Source organism: Adiantum capillus-veneris, chromosome 25, assembly GCF_014529385.1.
Source record: "Adiantum capillus-veneris isolate H3 chromosome 25, ASM1452938v2, whole genome shotgun sequence".
Lineage (NCBI taxonomy): Eukaryota > Viridiplantae > Streptophyta > Polypodiopsida > Polypodiales > Pteridaceae > Adiantum > Adiantum capillus-veneris.
Window position 1 is genome coordinate 43479423 of NC_140955.1, and position 20145 is coordinate 43499567.

Here is a 20145-nt window from a genome sequence, read left to right on the forward strand (position 1 = left end):
GATGGAGGGTCGGGCCATCTTCCCTTGGCGTGCAATGCTCCATAAATCACCTTCGTGATTAGCTCACCCGGCACGATGTATGTGGGGTTTTTGTTACCTATCTTCACCAGATTATCATGTATATAAGCTTCATAATTGATTACCTTCGGCTTGCTTTTCTGCATTGCCCAGGTGAATGTTGTGGCAATTGCTGCAGGCGGCATTCTGTACTTTTGTGGCCGCTTTGTACACATATGAAAGTAGTGATTGTACAGCTGACTCATGATTGCCACTTTGGGGTTGGCAATGTCTTCAAAAGTGTAGTTGCCTTTCTTTTCAGTGTACACCTTTACTTTGTCTCTTCTTTTGGTTACACTATCCCCTTTGTTGGAGAGGTCTAGTGCATCTGCCACTACTCTCTCCGTGATTAGAATCTCCGTGCCCGGCTTGCCCTGCAGATCCGTTACTCTGGCCACTCCATCTTCCTTGATTGTCGTCACAAATTCCCACACTCTTTTTATGTCAATACCTGCTAGCACTGCTTCAAAATAATTGTGGAGATCAATCTTCTGCAGATACTATGCCATCTTTCTTCTGACGAACTCATTGAGCTCCCGCGGTAGCATTGGTAGCTCTATCACATTTCCTTCGGTGTCTTTGAACACGCCTTGGTAGATCTTTAGATCATTTGACTCGATCTTCTTGGCTCCATGTGCTGGTTGGCTTTAGAGTTCCTTCTGGTATGACGAAGGGCTCTACTTCTTCCAAATAATCCTTTATGGTCATCCTTTTCTTCTTTGCTAGTGACTTTGCGGCTGCCATAGATCCTGTTGCACTCAGTAGTCCGAAGTTAGCGTTTTTTCCATATCAACTAAGAAACTAAGTTTTAACTATCCAAATGACTTGAAAATTGAAAATAAAACTTAAAAGGAACTTGGGCAACTGTGCATGTGCTCACAGTGCAATTCTGGCCAAAAATTTTCATTTAGACATCCTACGCGTAGGATGTCTTTTTCATCAGATTTTGGTGATACTTGACATGCTGGTGGTCCTTGGCCTGTACAACATGGCTATGTGATTGGATTTGGATTTGGGCATCAAAAAGTGGATTTTTGGGCAGATTCAGGCTTTAGGCTCACAAATTGGGTAAAAATCCACAACAGGTAGCAAATGATGTCCAAATGGGGTGAAAATTAATATATGGGCTCCTTGCACCATGGTAATAGCTCCCATGATGTCATTCTTTGCACAGAAGGCCAAAAACATGCTTGAGACATCCTACGCGTAGGATGTCTAATTCATCAAACTCGCTTGGGATTTGTTCTGTGGGTAGCTCTTGGCATGTGGAACATGGCCATGCTCTTGGATTTTGATTTGGACAAGATTTGATGTTGGTAAGACCATGTGTAGTGTTTTTTGGCTCAAAAAGTGTATCTTGAAGGTGTTGGGGGTCAAAATTGATTACAATGGCTTCAAACTTGGTATATGAGCTCTTGAAGATGATAAGAAAAGATCTGGAATGTAAAAATACCCCTTGTAGGCCAAAAATGTCAAATAGACATCCTACGCGTAGGATGTCTACTTCATCAATTTTTGCAAGTAACCACACACGTTGGTTGGCTATGTGCTCATGAATGTGTTGTGCAAGTTTCATGTGATTTGGACAAGTTTTGGTAGATCTATGGCCCATTTTTGCCTCTATGACCTAACTTTGCGTTTTTTCATGCATATGAGGTCAATGTTGGTCCAAATGTGATGAAACTTGGTGGCTAGCATGTCAAGGCTATTTAGAAAATTGTGTGTGATGAGGAATGTTGGGTTCTGTACCCAAAAATGGCCTTGAGATATCCTACGCGTAGGATGTCTCTTGATGATTTTTTCATGGAAACTGTCACTAGTGCCTGCCCTTAGTTCCCCTGAGTCCCTTTTAAGCCTAATTTCAACAAAAAAGTCAAATGGATAGAAAGTAACTCCCTGTGTGGATTTCAGAGCCTCCGAGCCATTTTTTGACTTTTGGAGTTCTTTTCGACGATGAAATTTCTTGATGTTGGTCTCCATAGCTTCCCGATCCCTTGGGGATCCTTGCCGTATGGTTTTTGTCGACTTTGGCTTCACCGGAGCTCCATTTGGCAATTTGTCGCTCTAGAAGCACCCGTGGTTGCGTTTACATGTCTTCAATGATTTGTGGTGGTCTACCACCATAGGACTTGGTTGTTGATGGTCTAGGAAAGCCACTCGTGAAGTTTGGTGGAAAATGGACATGCGGTTTGGCCGCGATAGCTATTTGACGCTTTATGTGTTTGATGCCGTTTCTGAAGTTTAGTGCCACTTCGGGTCACCTTTTGGTCATGTAAGCTACATAGACTTGTCGAGCATGTCGAGATGCTCCTACCCATGAATTTTGGTACCATTTGGGCGCCTCTCCGCCGATTTTCCATTTGGTGGCCTCTTGCGGGATTCTAGGAATTAGGGTTTTTCCCGATGGTTTTCTACTGCCTTTGGGCATCCAAGACTGGTCTCCTATGCTAGGGTAAGCTGCCGATGAAGTCTCATTGCTTTTGGGTTAGCCGTTAGGTGGCCACTTCTAGTTGTAGGTCTCTACTGCCCGCTTTTTGTGTGAACCCTACACTAGTTTTCGCGACAAAACGACAAACATGCGCGAAAAGCTCAAGGTGGTGAGCCTACCTCTCATGTCTGAAGTCCGTCGGGTAGTCAAGCATGTCGTAGAAGCTGTTGGAAGTTCCGCTCGCTTTAGGTGGCAGAAGCTCTCTCTCAAAGGTCAATAGTGAAAATGAGCTAAAAATGAGGTGAAAATTTCTTATAATGGAAGTCCCCGAACCACTTTTCATGAAATTTGACATGATAACTTCTTGCGAGATGCGGTTTAGGCTCAAAAATTTCTTGATTTGGACTTCATTTGCCGAGTTTACCAGAAATTTGGCATTTCGGTCAAAATCTGGCCAAACAACGCTTTCCGCTCCAGTCTCATAATTGCACCCCCACTGTACCATAGGTTGTCCTATAGAAATGATCATCCCGATATTTTTTTTTTCTATTACGATTGTTTTTCACCTGCTTTTTGTATTTTTGAAGTGTTTCTGTCGAAAATTAGCAAAATTAAAAGGAAAATAGCAAATCAAACCCAAAAAATCCCCAAAAATCATAATAAATCAAAAACATCACCGCAAACATTATCTACACTCTCATGCAATTTTTATGGCCGAATTTCTCCGTTTTACCATGATTTTGCCCGAAAAATGGCTATTTCTACTGTCATCTCATACCATGACTCATAGAGATTAGCATAGCATAGTAGCATAGTAATGGAGATGAAGAAGATCGCTAGCATAGCATTGAAGCATGGCTCTTGGTTGGATTTGCATTCCATAGCCAAGAGTGTTGGTGTAGGCTCTCAACTTCTCAAGCTTGGAGAAGGAGATGGAGTTCTTGTACTTTCACCAAGTGAGAATGAGAGCATGTTAGTGTGTGTGAGAGGGAGTATACCCCTCAAGAAAGGTCCTAGCTTCTCATGGTCGACCCCTCTTCCTAGCTCATCATGAGATTTGATTGGACCCCCTAAAGCTTGGCCAATCACATGCCTTCTACATTTCAAGCAACATGGGTAGGCTTTCGACAAGTGTCCTCCTTACCCCTTCTGAGAGAGAGGGCTCGATAATATCTAGATAATTGATTAATTAATTTAAATGCTCATTGGTTCCCTCTTTAGCCTAGACAATATGATTCAAGCACACCATGTGGCTAAGCATAGGGAGAACCGGACATGTTTCCTTGTGCCCCTTAATGAAGGGGTGCCCTTTGGGTGAGTGGAAGGTCAAGTCAAGCATGTCCCTAGCTTTGGGGCTCGCCCCTTCCTTTGTAGGGACCCTTTTTGACTGAATCTCCTCAAGCCCTTACCTTCCAAGCATGGGGAAGGTTCTCAAGCACCTTAGTCAACATGCATAGGTTTAGTATGAGCATGGTCTCTCTCTCTCTCTCTCTCTCTCTCTCTCTCTCTCTCTCTCTCTCTCTCTCTCTCTCTCTCATATCCCTAGCTTGAAAGCTCGCCTCCCTCTTTGTCTTGACTTGTCCTTGGACATCTCAAGGCGCACAGGGTCAGCTTGGCCAAGGACCTTAGCTATCAAGCATGTCAAGCACCTTAATTATGACACTTAAAACATGAACCTAGCTTAACCTAAGGTCCTAGGTCTAAGGAATTTTAACACTAACCTTTGAATGTATTTAATGGAGATAACCCTAAGGTCTTTCAAGCTCCATTAGCTAGCATTGCTCTTTGACAGACCATCTCCCATTTGGACCCATTGACGTTGGTCCTGTGCTGAGATATATCCATAAGCACATGTCTATATTCTAAAGTCTTATTCCCGTTTAATCTCCCACATTAAATGATCAGTTTAATATGAGAAAATCATTTGGATTAGTTAGATATTAAATTTTATGACAACTTTGATTCTACCTATATCAAAGAAAGCCTAGGGAAGGATAATAAGTTGAATGCTTACATTTTTGTTTCTCCTTGTTCATAGTCATTAGGAGAAATATGAACCTTGCATGGGCCTTGTAAGGAATCCAATTTTTTAGGGATTAAGGCTAATGGTGTGTATGGTTAAGGGGACAAGGGCATTCAAGAAGCTAGTTTTGAGTAGGCTTTTCTAGCCTTTTTTTAGACACATGTAGGATGTGGACCTAAGAGGTCACCTTCTCTCTTTAGCTTTTTGAAAGTGAAGGGAGTAAAGAGGTGTGGCCACATCATCAAAAACGTGGATCACTAAGAGCCAAAATTTGACTTTTTAAAAAAAAAGTTATTTTTACTTATTTTTGACTTAAAACTCCCCCCCAACATATATCCATATCAAAAAAGTATTTTTTGACATTTTTTAAAACTTACAAGCACTAAAAGTCCAATTTTTCAAAAAAAAAATCCCCCAAAAAAAAAAACCTTTCTTCTCTCTTCCTTCTCCCTCCTTTCTCCCTCTCCTCTCCCTCCCTGCCCCTTCTCTCCTCCTCCTCCCCTCTCTCCCTCTCTCCCACTGTCCCCTTCTCTCCTCCCATGTTCCTCCCTCTCCCTCCCTGCCCCCTTCTCTCCTCCTTCTCCACTCTCTCTCTCTCTCCCCCACTACCCCCTTGTCTTCTCCCATGTTCCTCTCTCTCCCTCCCCCCTCTCTCTTTTCATCCTTTGCTTCCTCATGCAACAACTACCATGGTGCTCAAGGACATCACAAATCGTATGCATACATATTTGCTTGTTCGCAACGTTTGCATCAAAGGCCGCACGCGAGGGTGAGCAGAGGTCATCCCAGGAACGTCGTAGCATCGGTGAGATGAATGTTGACGATTCTTCAATATCTTGCCAATACCATCACATATTTGAATAAAACACCCCTTTATGCAAGGTAACAATATACTTCTTACTTTTGATTGTGTTCTTCTTATCATAAACTTTGAAGTCTAAGGTGTTGCCTCTACTTGTTTTGTAGTGCTTGGCACAAAGGTTGCTTTTATGCACAAATAGTGAAAGGCTGCAGGTTAGAGAGGCCAAGTGTCACCACTTTTCCTCTAAAACAATCTTCTTTGTTACATCTTGCACGTAGGTGCTTCAAATCCATGCTTATTAGGGGTGGTAGTCTCATCCTAATGTATATTTTTATATTGTTTATTCCCAGCTAGATAGAAATACTTGCAAATTTGTACAACATATACTTAACAAGTGTTTTCATTATATAGCTTGCAAATGTTGAATTCATACATGTTTTTGTTACAAGGTGACCTCTTGCTATGCTAGTTGAGTGGCGTTGTTTGCAAGAACGGCTCAAGGAACTGGCATAACATGAAGCTTTTATGGTGGCACAAAGCTCTCCTCAGCGGCAATGTGGCTCCCACTACACCAAAAATCATTATGCTGACATGAAGAGATCCCTAGTAGGACAATGCAAAAACTTTTCATCAGCAGCAACACACTCTTTCCTAACATGAGGGCACTCCTACCAAAGATATTTTTATGTGATAGGTCACCCCAGGAGCATACCATGTCATGGAATGGATGTAAGAACTATGACCACACTACTCCTTGTAAAGTGTTCACAGATGTATGTTTATCAAAGTTAATGAGAAGAAATTTGGACTTTTTTGTTTGTTGATGTGTAAGAGCACTCTAGGTCTACCATATTTTAGATTGTTTGATAAGTTAAATAAAATTTGTAGTCATTTAAAGTGTAAGTTTGTTTTTGTTTGGTAAGATTGTACATGAGAAGACATAATAAAGTATAAGAGATCTTGACGGAATAAGCCTCGATTAGATTCCTACCATGCACTTGTGACACCAGACCTCTCCTTGAACCTTTTGATTTCTATCATTGTGGGAAGTTTAAGGGTGGTCTATTTTCAAATTTTTAGCAATAACTTTTTTTAAAAGGAAATTTTGGTTATTTTAAAGTTTGTACACAGTCTAGGAGTTCATTCTGATTGTTTTCCTTCAGTTTCAATTTTTGATCGAGGGCACTCCTTGGAAGCCACTTTTGAAGGTGTTAGGGTGAAATTTTGAGAAAGTTTTGTATGTAGGAAATGCAGTCCTTAACACAATAAAAAACATTGGTTCTCTGAGTATGTTCAGATTCCATGGTTTTAATGCCCGTTCGAGCCCGTAGATTAAGGAAAAAGTAAGAAATGTCTGTTTTACATCATTTTTAAAGAAATTGCCAACTTGCACGTTGATTTTTGGAAAATCCGAGTAGGATATGATTTTTTTGCATCACACGATAGTCGAAGAGCGCGACGAGATGAACAAATTTATGTGAGACAAGCCCAGACAGATTCAGAGCCAATTGAACACTAGAAGCTCTTGAAAACAACCTAAAAGTCCAACACTTTAAAAAAAAAAAAAAAAAAAACTTACCACTTAAATTATGACCATGCATAAAAATAAAGCCTGTACTTGTCATTTTAGGGCCCCAGGGACCCTCAACATGAGGGGCCACAAGGGCGCGCAAATCTTGTTGAGGGTCCCTGGGCCCCTCTTGTTGAGGGTCCCTGGGCCCCTAAAATGACAAGTACAAGCTTTTTTTAATGCATATCCATGAGATAGAAGTGGGCAGTTTAATGTGTTCATAGCAACCCCTCCCCCCCCCAAATGGCAGATACCTAAACCTTGTATCATGCTTATCAACCATTTTTTACTTGTGTCCATCCACTGTTCTTGGAAATATCTTGGTCCCTATTTGTGCCTGGATGGGCATTCTACGCGCCGTTGTGGTCCCTCTTGTTGAGGGTCTCTGGGGCTTCAAAATGACAAATAGGGGCTTTGTTTTAATGTATGGCCATGAGATAGAGTTGTAGTGTTTGATGTCCGGAGTATTCACTATGTCAAATTTTCCTATATCATGTCCGTTCACCACAATGGATTGAAAGTAGCCCTTACAGGCCTTACCTACACATGTTTCTGTAACTTTACAAGAATATAAATTCCCTTCTGTTGAACACATGTGCTATGTTACATATACTTTAGTGAACTCGCAAGGTCAAAGGCCTCACAAATTTTGTGCACTCAGAACATTTAGCACTAGAAATCAACCAAACAAGGAGCCAATTTTTACTTCCTTGTGTTCACCTCGTGTTCTTGGAAATGTTTTGGTTAATCCATTTCTTTGGTATTTAAAACCACATGTGACCCCTATTGTTATAGTATCCGACCAAAGGTTTCTTGATTAGCAGTTATATAGGTTCGAGTGATACATATCTTCTATGTTAACAATGCATGTATCTATAATTTATGTTTACACTTTCTCTATCCAAATGAGCTACATAGTAAAAATCAAATCCGCAATTCAACAATTAAGTTCACAAGGTGATAGATATTGGTATGATCTTTAACAATACCAAATAAATAGCTACCCATAGCGAATGAATAGGGATATTTAAGAAGGTTTGATACCAAAAACTTGTCAACACTACTCAAAAAGGTGGAAACTCAAAGGCTTTATAATATATATAATGAAACAAGAATCAATAATAATTCACCCCTATATATCTACACCTCCATCTCAAGTTGTCATTTCTCTAAGTCAAGCTTGGCATAGGAATAGTATGGAAACAATAACATTTTGGAAAGCAAGAATTTAGCTTTCTCAACTTTTGAAATGTTGCTATTGATATATATTCAACATCCCCAAATGAGGACATCTTGACAAAGGTTATGATCCACTTAATAAGAATAACCATTAGTGATTAAACTGAAATCAAAATATTGCATGAATTTCTTCATGGTGGAATGATTAAGACTTGAAACTTCAAACATCTTACAGACTAATCAGAATATCCAAAAAAATCAACAATATTTCTCAAATCTGTATGAAACTCCAGTAATCTAAATAAAATACTCTCACTCAGTGCGACACCATTTAACAAAAAGAAATATTTATATTGCATTTATAGAGGAATCCAGCCTCATAAAAATAATTACAAATGGAGACAATGTTGTTGCTGTTAGGCTTCTCTTACAAGTATTTGTCTTTCTCATCTAGAGATTCATATACACGAGTATTTGTGTGTCTATGACACTAGGGAAGATAGTAGTACTATAGGGATGGCTTTTCTAAGAGCTCCTAGAGAGTACCTATTGGTTCAAGATTCTACAAAAATCCTACTATTCTTATCAAAATCTTTTAACACAGTAGTGAAAGGTTCCTCACGGAACAAAAATAGGGTGATTTCCATCTCTGCACATGGTTGCTTGCTCATGTCCTCTCAAAACAAGTTGACTCTGTAAGTAAACAACAGATTATGTGAGCACAAAGTTATAAAGTACAAAATGATATCATTCTAATAATCTAATGATAACTATACAAAGAATAAATTATAAGAAAAATCTTTGATGACTCTCCATAGATAACACAACTTACTTACATTGTGAGACTCAATCACATGCTACAAAACTATAGATGGCGCACCAAAGCCATCAACAAAATAGCACCACCCAATGTTATGAGGTGTGAGGCCTAAACATTGAAAGCCATAAAGAGGTTAATTCCCTCCAGCATGATAAACTTAAAGATGGAGATGATCTTAAGCTCTGAATGTAAGCTACAAGGGTAGTTTTCTCACCATTCTATCTTTATGTTGGAGATGAATCCTTGCAATGCCCATGCACTATTCACACCTCCTGTTCTTGTGGTATGCAAGTCATGTGAGTTGATGCTTTTTCCACCTTCGGGAGTAGAGGTTTCCATGTAGTGCGAGTGAATGAAAGTAGAAGGAGGAGAATTTTGTTTCATGCTGTAATGGAGCTGAGAGAAGGGAGAGGAGCTAGCTTAGTGTGGAACTATGTGGTGGGCAAGGGGAAGAGATGGGGAAGAAGCTTGCTTGGTGCTACAATGGAGATGGCAGAAAGCTAGTAGAGAGATAATGTTGGACTATAGGGGGTGCATGTGGTTGTTGCAGCCATGGAGAGCTTGGAAAAGGGTTTGTAGAGAGAGAAAATCACTTTTAGCTATAGAATAGGTTTGGAAAGACTTTGGAGGGTGGAAAATGATGTTTTGAAATTTTTTGAAAAAATTTAATTTTTTGGAATTTTTTAGTGCACGTTTTTGACTTTTGGAGGTCAAAAATACTTTTTTGACCATGAAATAGGTTAGGGGACCTTTTAAGGAGGGAAAACTTGAAATTTTTTGAAATTTTGAAATTTTTAGTGTATTTTTAAATCCGGGCCAAAAAGTGGGGGAAAAAAGGTCAAAGTGGTCCCCCCCCCCCCCCCCCCCCCCCCCCCCCCTCACTAGGTAAGAGGCCATTAAGAGTTGTAAGGCTACCTTGTCCCCCTACTTTTTTGAGGGTATAGAGTGTGTCCACCACCCTCTTCCTATTGGCTGGCCTCTAATTAACCTTAATCCCAAAGGGCCCCTAGAGGGTTCATATTTTTCCTAATGTCTTGCTTTTAGGGGGAAGAACAACATGAATGCAAGTGAGATCATGTAGATAGTCGTGTTTGGTTTTGCTATCATGCCTACCATCACCAATACTTCCATGTTGTTACTCTTCTTTCATCATAGCCTCATGATCAAGCTCCTTTTGGACATCTTTGATGCTCCCTCTATCAAAGAAAGGCTAGGGAGGGATAAATCTGAATGCCTACCCTACATTTGTGTTTCTCCTTGTTTGTAGTCTTGTTTTAGAGGAAGAACAACATGAATGCTGGTGAGGTCATGTAGACAATCGTGTTTGATTATTCCATCATGCCTACCATCACCACTGCATCTGTGTTGTCTCTCTTCTTTTTTCATAGCCTCATGCTCAAGCTCCTTTCGGAGACTTTGATTCTCCCTCTATCAGAGAGAGCCTAGCAAGGATAATTAAGAATGCTTACATTTGTGTTTCTCCTTGTTTGCAGTGTTGCTTTTAGGGGGAAGAACAACATGAATGCTTTTTTATGAAGTACTTAGGAAGCTCAATGCCATTCTCTTGAGGCTTTTGCTAAACATTTTCTGCTTTTGACGCTTTTTGGCGAGGTCAATGATAAACTCTGTTAACGCTTTGTCACACAGCTCATGATGGCTTCCAACTCCGTGATGATAAACTCTGCTAACGCTTTGATAGACAACCCAACTTCGAACTATTGAAAAGCGCTGCACAGATTGTAGAAAAGAAATCACGCAGCGGGCTGTTAAATAAAGCAATGAGCGGGTTAAATGTGGAGCGTCCTTTTTTTATAAAAAATATCCAATAATCAATTTGTTGGCTACATGGGCTTTTCTGAGTCCTCGTTTAAGGAAAACCCTTTAGGCCAACCAAGTAATCAAGCTAGTTTCGTCAAAGTCACGATGTGATTTGCAGTATGATCCCTCTTGCAGCATGCATAAAAGCGATCATCATCGTGACATTTTCTCTAGCTTTGGGCCAATGAAATTGCATGAATAGGGAGGGGTGGGACCCTCTCTCTCTCTCTCTCTCTCTCTCTCTCTCTCTCCCCATGCAGCCATGTAGAGGCCAGTAATGCATTGAGAGAGAGAGAGAGAGAGAGAGAGAGAGAGAGAGAGAGAGAGAGAGAGAGAGAGAGACTTGTTTCCTTGAGCCTCAATGCTATCTCCTCCTTTCCTTTAAAGGATTCATACCCAAACTCAACTGTGGTCACACATGAGCTCTATAGAGGCTAGGACATTAGAGGAGGTGCCTCAATGCTATCTCCTCATTTCCTTTAAAAGATTCATACCCAAACTCAATTTTAGTCACACATGAGCTAGAGGCTAGGACATTAGAGGAGGAGCTTAGCGGTCGCTAGATTTTAGAATCATCATGCACATTGCACACATCACAAGTCTGGTTGCATCAGACTTTGGATTGCAAAGCATCTACATCTGTATAAAAAGCATAACTAGTGAGCTACCACTCTCAAATTTTGTCGCATTTTGATTTTTTGAAGGTCTTCATTAAAGATTACATATTAAAAGTGTTATCTCTTCTTTGATTTACGTGGTGGGACTCAAATTTTAATATATTTAAACTTATATTTTACCACCTTAGAGCTTAGGCTTTGTTTTTTGTTCTAATATACAAGCAATGCTCAGTAGGAGATTCAATTTATTTAAAGCAAATGAAGCGGAGAATCAAGGGCGATTCTCCTTTTCAGCATTGGTAACCCATCGCCACATGAACTTGAGTTCGCGCCGCATTTCAGCATTGGTAAAATTTGAAAGGTGAGTTCACTGCCTTCGCCAGTTGAACCTGAAGTCACGCCGCATTTCAGCAGTTCACATGGATAGGGTGTTGCATGCGCTACGGCTTTTAATGCAGTGCGTGGCAGTTGATAGCGATAGGGGCTGCCAGTTGGGAAATTCGTCCCGCAGGCAACGTGCACATTAGTCGTGCAGGCAGGAGGTCTGTGATTCAGTACGAGAGCAGCGCGCAAGCAGGAGGTCTTGCCATCGTCTGTGATTCAATAGGTAGGACATTCAATTTATTTAAAGCAAATGAAGCAGTTTTATTTGCCTGCAGTCACACAGAGTTTAGGCGATTTGATTTGCCTGTTATGAAAAGCAGTTGTAGTGACACAGTGTGTGCCTGCACTCACACACAATGTGATTCAATTAAACATAGTTTTATTTGCCTGCAGTCACACACATAGTGTATGCGATTTGATTTGCCTTTAATGAAATGCAATTGTAGTCACACAGTGTGTGCCTATAGTCACACACAGTAGGATATTTAATTTATTTGAATGAAATTTAGAGGAGTACCGTCGCACAGGCAGGAATGCAGTCTTTTTGTAGAGTAGTTTTTTAAATTAAACGTAAGTGTATTTGGTTGTAGTCATAGCGAGAGAAGTTGCATCTGTTTCACGCAGAGCTCCATGCAAACAAAAGGTAGTCGGTGATTCAAATAGAGGAATTAGTTGCAGCAGCGAGAAAGTGGTCTCGAAGGTATAATTTCATGAATCAGCTGCTTGAATTTCATGCTTGGTAAAATTTGTGAAGCATGGTGTGGTTCGATTGGTTTGTGTTTATGAGGGTCCAATGCTGTAGGTTAACATGGTGAGGATGAAGAAAGCTGCACGTTCAGTTGGTGCTAGCGGGGATGCATCTCCCTCTTTGGTCCGTAGGGGTAGACCTAGGAAGATGAAGGAGGAGTTGTTGGCGGCTGAGAGTAGGCGTCCGAAGAGGCTTTTCGAGCTAAGTATCACTATCTCTGTTGGGGGGGCGGACGTAGACACTGGCTTGCTTCCTGTGCTGAAAGAATTCTTAGAGAAGGAGATTATTGCTGGAATGTGTTCCATCAAGCGTGGCGGAACGGTATTCCACTTGCACTTCCAAATGGTCGTGCGTATTATGTCCACATCTATTATAGCGGTCAACAAAAAAGTGAAAACATACTTGGGATGGGATAGAGAATCGCCTTTGGGTGCCACTGTTCTTTGCAGGGCATTAAAGTAGAAGAACATGCACACATTTCAGGGGATGATTGGTTACTGCTTAAAAGACGTAGGTAAAGATCATTTTGAGAACGTTGGCCACAACATATCTCCTAATGACATTAATAAAGGGATCGAGCTTTACACGCTTCATGGGGCAGACGACCTGAAGAATAAAGTTTGCTTGAGAAACACCAATGTGTTTGATAGGGCTTTCATGTATTGGAAATATAGTTTGAATCACCCTTTTGGTCATGACTTTCTTGGTACTTTGCACCGCATGATTAAGAGCTGTAAGTACTATCCGTCGTCCACTTGGATTACACCTTACCAAGGGCGTGCAATGGAGCAACGAAAAATTGCTGCTGTATGGAAGTGCATGGCATTCCCGAGCACGGTTACGTACAACGACATACTCGACATATTTGTACTCCAACGAGCCACTCATCCCCGTCTGGATCGGTTCCTGAACAGATGGCAGAACAATGAAAGGTATTCCATTAACTTCTCCTCTGTAATACGACGGCCTAATTATTGTTGTTATTATTTGTCTTTATGAAACGCAGGGAGCAAGGTGAGAATAAGGCAACGAACGAAGTGGTGAACATATTTGATAGTGACGATGATGATATTGACGCTGGCATTGGAAGTGACTTTATTCCCCTGCTAAAGAGAACTAAAACTGACGTAATTGCATGCTAGGTACTTTGCTACAACTTCATTTTGCTGCGTTTGCTTTGTTTGTCGATCACTTTTTCTTTTATATGATATCTATCGTAGGTGCGAGCGATGGAGTCAACGGAGGCTGCTGTGGAAGCCGAGGAAACGCAAATGGATATGAGTCAACATGACAGTGTGGACGATGCAGTATTTCAAAGATTAGAGGACGTGCTGATGCAAATCTGGCGATAGCTCCGTGGTGGCAATGCGGACGACAATGATACTCTCCGTGCTTGCATATTGAAGTGCACACAGAGTGTGAAAGACATGTTGCAGGATGTGCAACTTAACGCTGCTGATGTCCAGTTTGCAGACATGCAGCAACAAATAAATGCATTGTCAAGGGAAATAGTTTCTTTCAAGTCAGAGTTGAATAGGTTGAAGGCAATAGTTGTCAGACTAGGAAACATAGCATCTAGAAATTTCCGCTTGTAGCACCTACAAATTTTTTTACAGCAATGGGACATTTGCAATTACCTTTTTGGGCTATATTCTTACACTTATTGACAGAAGAAGTTATTGTAATTGTTGTGGTTATGAATTTTAAACAAAAATACAGTCTTTATATTGTCTTCCGTTGTAAGAAAGTTTCTGTCGTTTTGTCTCAAAAAAGAAAATCGTCTTGCAAACCGTTGCCGTGGGTTGTCTTGTAATTCTTAAAAATTAATGCAATTGTACTCTATGGTCTACTGCTTGCATTTAAAGATGAGAATCTTGAAAGATATGAATTTCTTTTACGCAGAGCGAGTAGGAACATCTCGAGCGAGTAGCTATTTATATTAAAGAAGAAAAACACTACAAATGTCTTAGCTTTTATATGGACCCGCAAACCACCATTACAGACCATGACAACCCCATGTGCATCACATGCCACAAGGAGCATAAACACCATAAAGACTAGGATTTTACAAACAATATATTTGGACATAGATCTTGAGCAACGGATGCCACCACCATCGAGGTGCTTGCCACCCCACCACAATATTTCCAATGGATAGGAAGACAAAACGACACATGGCAGCAAATTATAATCTACTAGAGCAACTTCCTACCACCACAAAGCTCAAACTAAAACGAATCGATTCTGAATGTAGCACATTCGAGTTACACCTTAGAACTTAGGCTCATGTTTTCAGTAAGCAACCTTCTATTTTGTTTTTTTTTGGATATTTTATAGAATTTATCTTTGAAGGGCATTTTCAAAACTTGCCCTTCCTAGTGAAGGCTTATTTTCAAAGGACCCATCCATTGGGAAGGGGCCTCTGAATGGCATGCTCTTCACCAGGAAGGCCTATCACAAAAGTGCCATGCATGTGCCTAAGAGCTGCGTCCCACCAAGAGCTTGCAACGCTTCAATGTCTTCGTTGCACTGAGAAGTGGTTGTCCCATGGAGTAGCTACAACGTTGCTAGCGCTTCGCCCTCACCCTCTAATCGCTAAAGTGGTGCCAATTCACGAAATTTTGTGGCGCATGCTACTTGTCCAGTCCGTTAGCGGTATTTTTGATTGGCTGCATTCGGGAAATGTATGGAGGAAGGTCTTTACACAAACCGGCTTCGACGTTCTCGCGGTCAACATCCTTGAATTAGGCATGGACTACGCCAATGCTGCAATGATTGCAAGGTGTAATGGGACTGGTTTCCAGCGCTTGTGGCGCATGAAACTCTGTAGCCCTTGCAAGTCATAGGCGGGATGCAGCTCTAAGGAAGGGTGGGAAGGGTTGCAATTTCCAGCAGTGGGGCCTCGGACCAGGTCCAGGCGGTGAGGCTGAGTGGCAGTGGGCCCCCCCCCCCCCCCCCCCCCCCAAAAAAAATAACCCTTCCCCTTTCCCTTGAACGTGGTGTGGCTCACAGCTCTTACAAAGTCGTGGGCCCAGGACCCATAAGAGGGGGGAGTTTTTCAGGTGTCGACACGTGGTCGGTAAGGCTACCTACAGAACGTGAGCCAGAACATGCCCTACCCTGACTCAGAGTCAGTTGACACGTGGTGCCTGTCTGCTTTCTGCGTACGCCTCCTCCCTTCACTACCTGCCACTTGGCGCTAATGCCGCATACGCCGCACGCTCCTGTCGCACTCCACACAAGCAGCTAAAATCCAATCTCCTGCCCCCCTTACCTTTGAATGGTATTTTGCATTTTTAAACCACCACTCCGAATTGAGCGGGCGCCCTGCATGCTGCATCATTTGCATGCTTCTGCAGCTGCTTCTCCTTCCTCCCTCCATAGCTAGAAGCTCGCCACCGCCCGCCTCCTCCCTCCCTCCCTCCCTCCTTCACACTAGGTGGTCGATCGCGACCGCCCATTTTTCTGCAGCTTACCACGCAAGTACTATGCCCAACCCTCTCAGGTTCTTTCTGCATTTTCAGCATCAAGCTCATGCGACAACGACGCCCTTCTCCAAAACTCATGCCCGCCATCGTTCTCGGTTCCAGAACTGAACTCCATTCTCTGATAGCTGATCGCCATCACTAACTCAAACTTGCAATTTTTGGTCATGCACGCCTTTAATTCTCTGCGCCTTTGATTCTCTCCTTTCTGTGGTGCCCTCGCCCATAGCTGCAAGTTCCGGCCCATCATCCATCTGTAGGACGCAAGCCCTTCATCTCAGGTCGCTGCATGCCCATGGCGAGTGTTCTCAATTTGTCCCAACGTCAGCCCACAGCCCACACCACTCACCTACTTTCTGATATGGAACCTCTTTCCTTGAGCCTAGACCTCTCTCTTGGCGGTCTTTTCTCGAAACACAATGATAACTTTCAGGCTCTCTCCAGCCGGAGAAGCTTGAAAACCTCTCAAAGCCCAAGTTCCTTTCCTGTTGAAGAAGTGAAAGCATGCCCGACTCCTTCAATGATACCAGTTAACAGTCAGTGGGATGTACCTGCCAGTTCTTTCAATGCTACTCCTTTGCCAGTAGCTGCACATGAACGCACCACCGACCACTTTGAAGCAAAAAGCCTGCAGGCGCAAATTAGGCGACATGAGGCACGGAAGAGAAGAAAGAGCATAATTGAAGGTAAGCTGCAGAAGAGAGCAAAGGGAGATTCTCAAGAGGAGCTCACCTGCAGGCTGTCTAGTGCACATTATCTTGTATTGTTGACACCTCCTCCATGTGATGAAGGCAAATTAGAAAAGGTTTTCACTGAAGAAGCTGGAAAGCCAGACAGGATGAGTTGCAGCGAAGGATTCATGTGCAAAAATAGAGTGCTAGCTAGTGGACATCCTGAGAGCATCTTACCGTTGTGGGTTAAGAATGAGTCTGCTACAGATGAGTGTGGACATGCAGGTATACCAGATTCAGGGACTGTAGAATTGAATGATGCGTCACCAGTTGCCATGGTTGATTTCATGAACTTGCTAGGTTGCGAGAAACATGCCCCGATGGGAATGGGAAGTACGGTCTCGGCGGAGGCGAGGCATGATGTAAGTGTGTGTGGGGAAGTGAGTTCTACATTCAGTTTGCCACATGGTCTACCTTTAGAGTCGATGTTCAAGCGAGACAGGTCTTTGGATGCTAAGCATGGATCAGATCTAGTTGGGGATGTACTTTCGTCCACTTCCTCTGGTTTCAGTTACTTGACATCATGCATGCCCGAGAGCCAACAGACAGACCAACCTCATGCAACTTTTGATCCTGCCTATCATTCTGAAGTAACCATACCTACATGTGGTTCCTCAAGTCAGCTACTTTCATGGAATGCTGCAGGGAAAGCTGATGGGCACATTAATATCCAAGGTGGTGACAATATTGAATGCATAGATAAGAGCTGCAACAGTAGCTCAAGTGAAACAGAGAATGAGTATGTAAAACAGGAGCAAGGCAATCATAATGATGCAATTCCCACACTTAAAAGCAGGTGCAGCAAAGAACTTGCAGCGGAGCCGGCACAACCAACAGTAACAGTACCAGCCATCTACCCTCACCCCTTCACAATGATGCCTTATTCATATCCATATGGGGTACCTTTACCATGGGGCTTTTCTCTACCTTGGTACAATATACAGAGCTCATCTCAGAAAACATTTAGTATGCCTCTCTCTTCACCATTAGTGGAGCAGTCGAAAGAAGCTTCTACCAATCCATTTGGTGGGTATGTGAATCCATATCGCCTTCCAAGCCCTTGGCTTCCTGTTGCTCCCCCTGGTGTCGGAACATGTACACAAACATCGACCCCAGTGCTCTCGACTGTTGAACTCAGCAAGGCCTTGCATCCTGGTCACAAAGGCCAGAGGTTCCCAGGTGATTTTGCTTGTTTGTCAATTTTCATTCCGGGGGATTCACTAGGTAACAACCATGCATCAAATGCCCCTTCAGAACCATTCTTTGTAAAATGCACCTTTTTTCCTTTTATGACACCCCTTCCTTGACGCTCCATTATTATTACTGGCAAATTGCCCAGGATTTTAATGTCCCCTCAAAAGTGCATCATGACCCTTAAAATGCATTGGTACTTGATCTGCATGATGGTTGGATATGGCGCATGTCTCCCATCTTATATCGACATCTTTTTTATTGTTTTCTGACTTCACATTTTGCAATCTTGAAGTAGGTGCCGATGTGCTAAACTTGCAAAAAAATCTGGAAAGTTTGGCTACATAATGTTTGTCAGAATGGCTAGTCTGACTGACCTTTGTTGCTTGTACAGATTTCGGTCAAGACCTCCAAGGAGAAGATGACTCGGTGCTTGAAGTGCAACCGCAATCATTTGCGGGAAAAGATGGGGAGGATAATGTTGCTGCAAAAGTGCAAGGAGAAAGTGTACAAGCTTTGCAGGACATGTTGCCGACGGACGAGCCCTTAAAAGAGTGCAGTTTCCTTATCGGAGATGGCAAATCATCAGCAAATACACAGATAGGCAAGCAGCCTGTGAGAGGACATACCAATTTTGAAAAGCATTTGGTGGTAGGGAGGCAACAAAGCGTACCCCTTGCAAATGAAAGAGTCTCTAAAAAGAAGAAAAAGGTTGTTAGGTTCAATAGTATAGATGGAGCAGGAGTGAGGGTGTGCAAGGAAGCATTCTGCTCCGATGGCGATGGCAACGAGAGAATTTCTTCTCAACAGTTTGTGAGTGCCTTAGATCGCAGTACACAAACAAGCTCGGTGCCATCGACAAATACTGACCTTTCTTCTAATGAGGTGAATCGGGAAGGATCTTGTGATGTTGCTGAAGACGATATACATAGAATTAATAGCAATTTAAGAGCTGGTGATAAATTTGCAGTTGAATATGATCCAATGCACTCCAACAACTACAAAAACGTTGGCGTGGATTGTGAAAACGATGGTGACATGCAGGATCATGAAAATATGGAAGGAGACAGTAATGTGGTTTCCCACAAACCTTTATCAAAGAGTCCTAAGGATAGCTCGGCCCGAAGCAAGTCAGTCGAAAGCTTTTGGAGAGTCACTACGCATGGTTCAGGTCCTCATGGGAAGACCATTCATGGCGTTCTGTATATGACTGAGGAGAAGCTAGCACGGTTGATATGTGTTTGTCATGGTAAGCTTATGTCGCCGTTACAATTTGTCCAACATTCAGGCAGTAGCGATCTTTCGAACCCAGAAAGAAGTATAGTTATCGAATCTTTTTCTTATGTTGATCATTGTGACATCTTAGTCCCTGCATAGTATATGAATGCAATGGTGCATATAAATGTACAGACAGCACAAATGCCATGCGCGAGAAACTGTAGGTTTGATTTTCACAGAGGTTCTGCAGTTGTGTATATTTTGTATAGAATATTTAGTAAGAACAAATCCTTTTCCTGGAGCAGGGAAGGGAACTGCTATTTTTGTTCAGCTTTATTTACATTTGATGATTTGAGCCTTGATTTTGTGTATGCAGAGTTGACAGATTTATTTATGGGTTGTGTTCTGGCATGGCAATAATGACACTTAACCCAACGCATGCATCATGGAGAGAAAGAGAGAAAAGGGGAGGGGAAAATGCATAAGGGCTGTTCGGTTGTCAATCATGCATCAGGCTTCGAACCGGTGTTACACAAATGCACGCTTGACAGTTTGGTTCTCAATCAAGATTCATGGGGGATCTTGAGAAGCTCGCAAAAGCAGGCAAGGGTCAGAGTATGCAGAGACTTGCTTCGCTTTTGCTTGCGCTGGGCGACGATTACTATCATAGGGGGATTGAAAGGGGCAGGGGGGTGGGGGGGATAACGTCTGAGTACTGGGGCAAAATGATGGTGGTGGGTCCTCCACCTTGAATGGCATTAGTAGCAGAATAATATTGTAGGAGAGTTGTGCATTAGGCACTAGCTTCAATTGCACATCAAGTACTACAATATTTGGAGGTGGTTCTATATTTGTGGAACTCTGATTTTTTCAAGTTGCGATTGATGAAGCTTGATGTCGATCGTTCTATGTTGACAGTGTATTAAGTTTTTGAGAGATTGTTGAGATTCTCCGGTGGTGGAAGCTCGCGCATTTTCTTTTGACTCTTGGCAAATAAGTTCTCATTATGGGTCCAAAGCTATGGAACATTATTGGAGATGTCAGTTGGGCACCTTTAGACTTGTGAAGCTAGAC

The 20145-nt window shown here is 42.3% G+C and overlaps 1 protein-coding gene and 1 pseudogene across 1 annotated transcript; both read left to right on the forward strand.

Moving 5' to 3' along the window:
- The first annotated feature begins 12506 nt into the window (after positions 1-12506).
- On the forward strand, positions 12507-14041 carry LOC147424789 (uncharacterized; annotated as a pseudogene).
- Positions 14042-15743: 1702 nt separating this feature from the next.
- Positions 15744-19431, forward strand: LOC147424790 (uncharacterized). The gene is made up of 2 exons (XM_086500361.1): positions 15744-17841; positions 18248-19431. Exons 1-2 carry the CDS (start codon positions 16221-16223, stop codon positions 19228-19230), a joined length of 2604 nt encoding a protein of 867 aa, XP_086356487.1. The 5' UTR covers positions 15744-16220; the 3' UTR covers positions 19231-19431.
- Positions 19432-20145: the final 714 nt, after the last annotated feature.